General features: G+C 43.7%; 2 protein-coding genes across 2 annotated transcripts in view; both read right to left on the minus strand.

The window, feature by feature from the left end:
* LOC309476121 (major histocompatibility complex class I-related gene protein-like) overlaps positions 1 to 9947 on the minus strand; it is a 113346-nt gene that overhangs the window by 25194 nt on the left and 78205 nt on the right. The window lies entirely within an intron of this gene.
* Positions 2065 to 9947, minus strand: part of LOC309476090 (major histocompatibility complex class I-related gene protein-like) — a 106234-nt gene continuing 98351 nt past the window's right edge. Inside the window, exon 4 of the mRNA XM_082139258.1 lies at positions 2065 to 2411. Coding sequence (XP_081995384.1) covers positions 2080 to 2411 — 332 coding nt within the window. The 3' untranslated portion in view covers positions 2065 to 2079. The remainder of the gene's footprint in view (positions 2412 to 9947) is intronic.

Consider the following 9947-nt stretch of genomic DNA (forward strand, 5'->3'; position numbering starts at 1 on the left):
CTGGACAACAGCTGTTTGAAACGCAAAGGGTGGTCACACCAAATATTGATTTGATTCAGGTAAAGGAGAACTCCGGTCAATTTTAACATTGAGCACATTTTTTTGTAAATTTGGAGTGCTGTCAATACAGAGAACAACGACAAAAATCGGTGTTGCCTACACTGTGTTATCCTCTTTTTAAAATTTACACCCTGTTGACTTCAATGGGGCATATTTTAAACCTGCTTTTACCTTCTTAACATCCTTGATGTGTCATTATAAGTGCACAGCCAATGTGAGTGATTCCTTCAGAGTGAACACGGGTGAATCTGACTGCAGCAGATGTGAAAGATATGAATAAAAGTGATGTTAAAGGGTAACTAAACCCCTGGTCAGAGCCTGACTCCACCCACTGTCAATATTTGAAAAATGCTAGAAAAGTGGGCAGACCCCAGCGGAGATAGAGGGGACGAACCGTGAGCGGGGGGGGCGTGCACCTGAGATCTGCTGTCAGACTCTCTAAAATGGAGAGTGACTCACAGGGTCGCAAGACGACGTAAAAGTACATGCATCTGATGAGTTTTATCAGAGCCCGTCATTCTCTGTTTTTATCAAGTTGATGTCAATAGCGCGCGCTCTCTATAGGCATATTCATATTTTGCCGCTATGTGAAAAAATCCAGCAAAATGCGCCGACGCATTTATCGACCCCAGAGGAATATAAAAATATATATGATCACTTACATCAAGACGCCGCTGCGGTGGTGGACTCCATGCAGGAGGAGTGGCGTTTGGCACTGCGTCGCTTTTCAGCGCGAGCTGTGTGGAGAAGCCCATTTCCACCTCTATTGCGTTGGAGAAGCAATCCCGCGTAAAATGCAGGTTCCACACTCACGGTCTTCCAGGCCAAGTGCATGCAAACACTGGCGCCTAATTTCCAAGTCTGCTGGAAAGCTATGCAGTCCAACAGTGCTGTTGCAACCACAACACTACACCTATGTACCCTCCTGACCACTGTACAATACAGATAAATCTACGCTAGCTCATACCAGGGGCGTGGTAGAGCTGGAACCTGCTTACGTCACCTGCCACCACTTACGTCACTTGCCACCGCAACATCCAATAGGAAAATTCAACTGCAGTAGCCACCGTTCAACCTTAAGAGGGCAGCACTCAGACATTTTTACACCATATATTGTAAAATTAAAACACTTTATACCCAAATGTCAAAAAAGTTACTCGAATCAATGAACAGCACTAATAAAGCCTCACTAATAAAGTTCACGTGTGTGATCATAGGTAACTAAACCGGTTTAAAACTTGCCCCATTCAAGTCAACAGGGTGTACATTTTAAAAAGAGGATAACACGGTGTAGGCAACACCGATTTTTGTCGTTGTTCTCTGTATTGACAGCACTCCAAATTTACAAAAAAAATTAGCTCAATGTTAAAATTGACGGGAGTTCTCCTTTAATAGAAGCTACTTGATAAATAAAATCTATTTATGACATTATTTTGGAAAGCATCCTCACTTTACAGCATTTTTACACAAGTGCCTAAAACATCTCACAGTACTGTAGCTTTGGAGGAAGGTTTCTTTAAGCATCTTGGAGACGTTGCTGCAGTTCTTCTGGATTTAGTCTGTCTCAATTTTTTTTCTGTTTCTTCATGTAATCACAGACAGAATCAATGATGGTGAGATCAGATTATACCGGCTCTTGTCACTCCTTGTGCATGCAAAAATCTCACTGGATTATTACAATTAATGGCAAAATTAATGTTTGGAAATGTAAGCAGACACACTACAGCAAAAAATATAAATAACTGGCTTAAAACTATTTTTTGGGGGGTGAAAATACTAAAATACTGCAAAAAGACTTTTGCACAGTAGTGTATATATACAAACTCTTGCATGCAGACAAGAAACTTTTTCGTGCCCTCGAGAAACTACTCACATGTGCACAGTAATTGTTTGCATGCTTACAATCTACAATCTACATTACAATTCCTAGTTTTACATACTATTGCTTCAGAAAGGAGTTTTCCCCATAACAGTGTCTAGTGACGCAGTACGAGTAGAGTATCAAAAGGGAACTATGAATTAAAGAGGCATAACCATAAAAATACTATGCAGCATTATTAACTTAATGTACTTATTCTTGATCTCATCGTCAGTCTTCTGGATGGTTTTTCCCTGGTGCTCCACCTGACATTTGAACTGGTTGTTCTTCCATTCGTCTGGAGTAACATAAAGGGTAGATGTCTTCTGGAAGGTCTCGTCCTCATTTGGCAGAAGCTCTCCAAGATCCCAATCCTCATGGTGCTCCTGTCCATTTTTTAACCATGTAATAGTCATTCCTGATGGGTAGAAACCTGTGGCATGACACACTACTGGAGAAGAGGGATACTTCTGTAACAGAGACACTACAGGAGCTGAAAAAGATTGAGAAAAATGTGAGTAAAATGTTTAATACTTAAGATCATATCAGTTAAATATTCATTAAAACAAAGAGACAAACAATGGCTCATTATTAGAGATGTATCAGCCGCTGATATTGAGAGATGCCGAGAAAAGCGCTATAAATGTAATGAATTATTAAGGTACCTCTTATCCTGGGAGCCTCTTTCCCTAACGTCAAGAACTGTTTCAGCCAGTAAACACACTCATGATCATAGTATTGTAGCGTAAATGCCTCTGGGTTAATGCGAATTAGCTCAAGAATATAGGGAATTTTGGCAATATTAATATTTATAACGCATGGTCATAATTCATAAATCGCATATGCATTTACTTTATCAATTATAGGAAATGCCTCGTTCTGTACTGTCTGATCATTACAGTTAAGAAGAAGTATTCCTGTCTACAAAACTCCAAGAGAGTTTGTCTTCTGGCCACGAAGACAAAACCTCTTTGGGTTTATAAATTAAAACTACTCAAAGTAGTTTTATAATATAGAGCCTGTAGCTTTATAGATCTTTTGTTTCATTGACTTTATAAAAAGTGGGTTTTCAAACACAGAGCCAGTTAAAAGTATAAATGGGTTTATTAATAAAATGGCACACACTAGAGATTATATAAACTACAAACATAAACGTACGTAAAAATGCAAACAACGAATAAACATTTAACCGAACAAAAACATAAACATAGCGTGATCAGAATGAAAACAGAATGAAAGAAAGAAAGAAAGATATAGAGGGAAGATAGAGGGTAACTTAAATCACAGACCTAAGACCTAGACACCTGGAACAGCTTTTATAGGAATCAATATACTTGCGAGATGTGGTACTCTTTCAGTGTGATGCTGAAAAGGGGACGCGCGTGCGCGTGTCCGGCTGGTTTGCGTCTAGCTTCTTCTTCTGGGTCGTTTCGAAAAATGATGTAAAGGCTCACTTGAATTTAACGTTACCGGAAAAGTTCAGATTCGTCTCCCGGGATGGGAGAGGCTGGAAATCTTAGTTGCAAAGACCGGCTGTTACGACTCGAACATGGGTTCGTTCGATGGAGAAGGCCAGGGCCTCCTTCAGATGTTCCTTGGAGAAGCGCTGCGCCGGGGAGGAGGGTCCAGAGAAGTTGGATGAGTTGAGAGCGGAAGGATGAGAGCGAAGAGAAGAGATTTTTGACTTTTATCAGTGTCCCAGGTGCCGTCCCCTCCTTCGTGTAGGACGAATCAGCTGTCGAGATTTTTCGAGCGGGAAGATTCCTTTGTCCGGTTAGACACGCCCACTCAAATGAGTCATGATTGACTTTAACTGGAGAGGATTTTCTCCAGACATATGAACTTATAAAACAATGCGCATCACTGAATTCTGTTATTGGAATTCAACTCCGTTAGCGGGAGAGGATTACAGAGATATCAAAAATAGAATCTAGGCGTTGTAGCCATGCAACGATACATTATTATGCATTTGTATAGGCAATAGCAGTTCTATTAAGGTCACAAATAGGACATATGCTTTCCTATGGGTTACACACACCTCTTAACACACAAATTTATATATTTAGTACCTTTAGGAGTGACTTTATGGGTAAAAGTCCTTTTCTGTAAGGGGGTTTCTGTTTCACAGTCCAGAGTGTGTTTGTATGTGTGTGTGTGTTGGAATGTTGCGACCCTGTTATCTCATGCATAGGGCTGGATAGCTCTGTGGTCAAATTTTATGACCTGCCAATGAGCTCGGGTTACGGGATGCGATTCTACTGGGAGAACATTCTTCAAAAATAAATTTCAGATCCAAACACTCGAAGATCATAACTGTATGATCACAACAACATTAATCACACATACATACAGGAAATTCAGATACCAGTCTGAGTTACACACATTTTAAGTTAAACACAAAAGGATGTTGGTGTGTGTGTGTGTGTGTGTGTGTGTGTGTACGTGTGTGTGTGTTCTGGAATGTCACGAGTCTGTGAGGTTGTAAAAGTCACAGGGAGTCCAGAGCTGAAATGGGGGTTTTAGAGGGGATTCTAAGAAAACAGGGTTTCCTTATGTGACTCAAATGTCCCTCGGGGGAGCCACAAAGATGCAATTTTGACCGTTCAAGCAGACTTGGAGATCAGGATTTACTAATTTGAACAGCATGTGACCGCATGTCATAGTCATTGTCGTTACATATTCCCCCTTTTTGTTAGATAAAGACCTCGGAAGGACTTTATCGAACAACAAATTAGCGCAATGGTCGATGGCAAGCGGCTGATGACTGAGGACTCAGGTCAAATGAGGTTTAGGCGAGCCCCGGATCGGGACCCCCTTTTTGCGGTTCCATAGGAAACCACCAGACACGGCTTTGTGAGCTTTGCTGTGGCTGCTCACATTTGGTAGGGTCTGGTACAGGGTGAAAGCCAAGACGGGAGTCAGGGCGTGGTCGGTTGCTGTGGAGGTACACAGCGCAGCGTCAGCTGCGGTCCAGGTATGGACACAGGTGAGGTGTTCAGGCTGGGCGGTTGCCCATGCTTGGAGGGACTGTGTTGAGTGCGAGTCCTGCCTTGGTGTTCAGGACTCAGGGTTGCTCTCTCCGTGCGATGCCGGATGCCAGACCTGGTGAGTGTGGCTGCTTTCTCGCGAACCACTGCGGCCTGCATCCTGTTAGAGGCGATAGGGAGAGAGAGAGAGAGAAGAAAAAAAAAAATTCCAGCGAGGGACGTCCTTGATTGGCTTAGGACAGTCTTTTGTTTTCGCTGAGGTTGGTATGTCACATGCTTTGATGTCCCATGCATGGCTTTTTGGCACATGTGGCGTCATTGTTACGCCTGGCCCCCCCTTGTGCTTTGTGGCTTTACGAGCTGTGGCGCTGTGATGGCAACAGGTGCACAATGCGTATTGAAGTCTTGTGAACGCAACATGTGCGTGGTGGCAGACAGCTGTCTGAGGCACTGGTCGTCAGTGAGCTCAGATGGCCTGCGAGGGTGGTGGAGGGGTAAGTGGTGGCATAGGAAAAGTCTGTTCATCAGAGGCCCGCATGACTTTCTTTGTACACAGCGGAGGTAGCGTTTAGCGGCTCTGAGGCGTGCAGTGTAGTTGGTAAAGTTCGTTTGTGCTGTGTAATCACTGCAATGGTTAGGGTGGGTGGGTGGGTTGTCTGTATGTGGCGCAGACATTGGTTTGGTTACTCAACTGCAGGTCAGTCAGGACCTTGAAGCAGTAGGTGTCAGTGTTCGTTTTCTGTGTCTGTGTCAGACGTGGCTGCACTGTCTTCATCTGTGATGTAAGAAGACTCGGGCTCACCAGTGTTCTGAGGAGAGTGGTTCCAGTTTCGACGGTCTGGGCTTGGAGTTCTGGACGGCGGGTGGTGCTGGTTCCAGAATCTTTCTGAGCGGTCGGTCCGACGCTTTGGACGGGCACCGTCACAGTCGTGCCGCCACCTGCTGTCTGGTTCTGAGCGGTGCTCAGAGACGGAGTGAATTGTGTGTGTCTTTACCGTCTTTTCATCCATGGCCCTTTGCTTGGTGTAAGCCTTGTGGGCTAAGTCTCTGAGTTCTCGAGTAGACATGGTTCGTGGGCAGACGAGCACGCCGAGATGTTTACTCACGGTGCTATGCAGGTTCCGCAGAAACAAAGTTCTAAAGGTTATATCTTCTTCCATATCTGGTGTGTTGGTTGCTCCGAAGAACGTTTGTCGGAGTCGGTCATAATAGGAGTGTGGGTGTTCAAGTCGGGCCTGTTTCACGTCGAGGGCCGTGATAAACCCTTGGTCTGATTCTGGGTCAGAGAATTCGCGGATCAACGCTTGTCGCAGTTGCTTGTAATCTGCTTTGACAGGCTGTGGTTGGCGATCCAGAAAACTACGCACCTCTCTGCTTGAGGTGATTCTTACCAGGTACAATTTGTCCCAAGCTGTCGCGTTGGCGACAGTTTGCAGGTGAAAGTCAATGTCTTGAAGGTACGCATGAACACTGCAGTCTCCGGCAAACGTAGGAATGTTTCTGGCCATCTTGTTGAGGTTTGTTGGACGAGAGCTGTTGCTGGGGGCCCAATCCGTCTGGAGAGGATTCTGACCCTTTACAGCTCTTGGTGTTTGGCTGACAGGCGTGGTGTTGTGCAGTGGGCTTTCGCCCCCCTTTTCAGCTCTGGGTGTGTGGCTGAAAGGCGCAGACTCGCTGGAAGGGGGAAATGGTGTGAGATGTTCTTCCCCTACCCGGTCGCGGTTGAAACTGTAAGCATGTCTCAGTTCTCTGCGAACCATGTCTAGTTCGTCTTCGAGATCGTGTCTCTGCTGAATGAGCTGATGGATTTTAGTCTCTGCTCTCTCAAGGAGAGCTTCAGCCCGTTGGAGCCTTTCGTTGAGTTCCTCCCGGGTGTTTTCCTCCGACTGCTGTCTTTGATCTGTGTGCAGACGAAGATCGTCCAGGGCTTTTTGAAGTCTTTCAACTTCCTGTTGTAGCGTTGTGTCCGTCTCGTCCTCTTCCTCGGTCAGGAAGATTAGCTGGTCTAGCCGACTCTGTGTGTGGGCTCGGTCCTTCCGGGCTTCTGTGGCCTGGAGCTTTAGTGCGGCTGCCTTCTGTTCCATATCGAGACTGAGCCTTTCGCTGGCCCGGGCCTTGGTGACGAGGTTGAGTGCGATTTTCCGAAGATTTTGGCCAGCTGCTCGTGGTCGTACTTTTGGGTTGGATCGCAGGTCTCAAACTGGTCCAGGTACTGTGGGACTGGGTTAGCTCGACATCTCTGCTTACTGTGGTGAGAGAAGCACAGCACACACAAAAAGAGACACAATGCAAGTTTGTTTTAGGGTTAATGAGCTATACTCATACGGGCTATGCCGTTTATGAGAATTTCGGGGCTAACTGATGTCAACAGTTAGCGGAGCCAATTTCGTGGGTATGGATGAAACCCACAATAGAAATTTGGACAGGCGGTAGCCTGGGGGGGTCGTCTAGCGACGCCCGCTTTGATCGTCACTCTATTATTCAGCTTTTCCTGGGGTCTCTCTTAGGTTCTGTGTCTAAGTGAAATGAAAGAAACAAATCACAACAGAGTGGAGAAAGAGACAAGGTTGAAGGTAGGGAAGATCAGAGGGAAACACAACACAAGGAAGTGCATTGGTCTGCAATGAAATGTCACAAACAATAACACGGGGAGCGTTATTTAAGGAAAATAAATCAAATAAGATAAAATAAAATAAAATAAAGAGGCCTAAGCCTTATTAACACTGCGAGAGTTCCTGATCGGGCCAGGAGATGCGTGGGTTATCGGGACAGGACCTCGAAAGAAGGTGTGTCTTAGAGAGAGAAAGGTGGGTCTAAGCACTTAAAATACCCCGAAGGAATAGCTAGTATTCTGTGGTTCATAATAAGTGGATGGGTTCTATCAAATTTTAGTTTACCTGGGGTGAATAGAGGTCATCCAGGTGGAAACCAGCGGGCGCGGTCAGACTCTCCGACGGTCCCAACACCAGACAGAGCGCAGTGTCAGTAACGCCGGACAGATGATCGCCGCCCACCGGAAACCACCAGGGATGACTTTTGGATTACCACAGTGCACTGACTGAGTCCTGCCAATAGATACACAATAAGGGATTAAAATGTTAGACTTAAAGTAAATTAAGGCTTTCTGGTTTCATCAAATTGAGTAAATAGGTATGCAGGAGTCAGAGGCAAAGGCTTTACTAAAATAATGATACAACAAAGGAATTATGATAACCGATGGTTAATTATCGGAATAACCTACCCCCCCTTTGAAAAGGCTGGGGAAAGAGAAAAAAAAATTATCAATGAAATAAAATTCAAATAAACAACACAGGCTTGGGACGCAGGCAGAGGGATAGGCCCTGCAGTGGGTTTGTGCCACAAGGGAAAGGGGCGTATTCCTTCTCCGTGGTCCACCTGGTTGTTAGTGAACACAATTTAAATTAAAATTCAAACTAGTTTAAATTAAAATTCAAATAAGCATGCAAGGAGAGGTCCAAAATAATAATAATAAGGAAGGAAAGAAAATCAGAATGATAACAGTGATGTATCAATACTAAAAATAATCAAAACTGAAATTCAGAATGACTTCCTATAATCCTTACAATAACACTGAGGTTATTAGTATTGATTATAAAAATAATCAAACGAAAAGGGTGGCAATGAGACACTTCAATTGCAGACTGGGGGTTAAACAGATATTGATAAGTCGACCCAAGATCGCCACACGGTGGCGTGCTTCTTCCTAGGTGGACCTTATCAATGAACTGAGTGAATCAAATCTAAGTTTTTAATTCGAAAAGTTTTCCCTTTTTTTTTTTTTTTTTTTTTGAACTTAACTTAAAGTGTGACAGTCAAAAACAGAAAAAGGAATTGTCTAACTCCAAATAATATCAGCATAAGCTAAGCTTGAATGCAGTTAAGTATTTGAGAGAGAAAATGAATGCAGAGAGAAAAAGAAATTGAAAGCAGGTATTATCTTAGAACGCCACGAGATGGCGTAGTTGCGCTCGCGCAGGCTGACGTCAGTGGGAGGCGACGCTCACGCAGGATGACGTCGGTGGGGGGCGCGTAATTTGAGCCCTGCCACACCTCTAGAGGCTGCCCTCTAGTGTCGGTGACGTGATTCAGCAGTTAAGACAGCAGATTTTTTTATCTGTGGAATCACGTGGTGTTTTGCGCTTCTGTTGCATGCGGAAAACTGACGCGAGTTTCACAACATGTGACTAACAGGAATTACACATTATACATTACACATTGAGACGGTTTTAGAATAAGAACAGGGATTATCATCTTTTCTTAATTCATAAAACTGGTCTCCAATTACTCATTACATATAAAACGGTTTACATAAAAACAGGTATTAAAACTTCGTGTTTTAATCACTAGAAACTGTGAGCAAACAGGCATTGAACATCTATTTACTTAAGCTGTGAGCACACCAGGCATCAGAACAGCTGTGAGCAGGACTTATCATCTGCTCATCTCCCATAAGCATTAATCAAAATAGCACTTTTATGATTTTTGCGTAGGTTTACGAAATTGGATCGCGAGGCCAATTTCTGACCAGGAGCTTATCGTTAACGTATTGTATATCATAAGGCCTATTACGACTGAAAACTATCAGATTTACGTCTTCATCCTAAAAGAGATCCTTCGTCTTCATTTAGTCGGTTTAAATCATGTTACATGTATCAACTGCAAAGAGTTTTGCTTCGTCTTTACAGAGACAGATGTAATGTCATGAACTGCAGTTTTAGCAGAGCTGGGCTGGCTTTGTGCCCGCGATCAGCTGGGTGAGTTCGCCTTGGCGACTTATCTCACAATTCAAAACGCGCGTATAGCCTACAATTATTAATACCAATAATACACATTCAACTGAAACTGAATTTGCCCACAAAAAATGAAGTTTGAAACTGCTCGAAATATCTCCACCATAATACATGTAGCGTAAATGCCTCTGGGTTAATGCGAATTAGCTCAAGAATATAGGGAATTTTGGCAATATTAATATTTATAACGCATGGTCATAATTCATAAATCGCATATGCATTTACTTTATC

Source organism: Leuciscus leuciscus, assembly GCF_965113295.1.
Source record: "Leuciscus leuciscus genome assembly, chromosome: 15".
Lineage (NCBI taxonomy): Eukaryota > Metazoa > Chordata > Actinopteri > Cypriniformes > Leuciscidae > Leuciscus > Leuciscus leuciscus.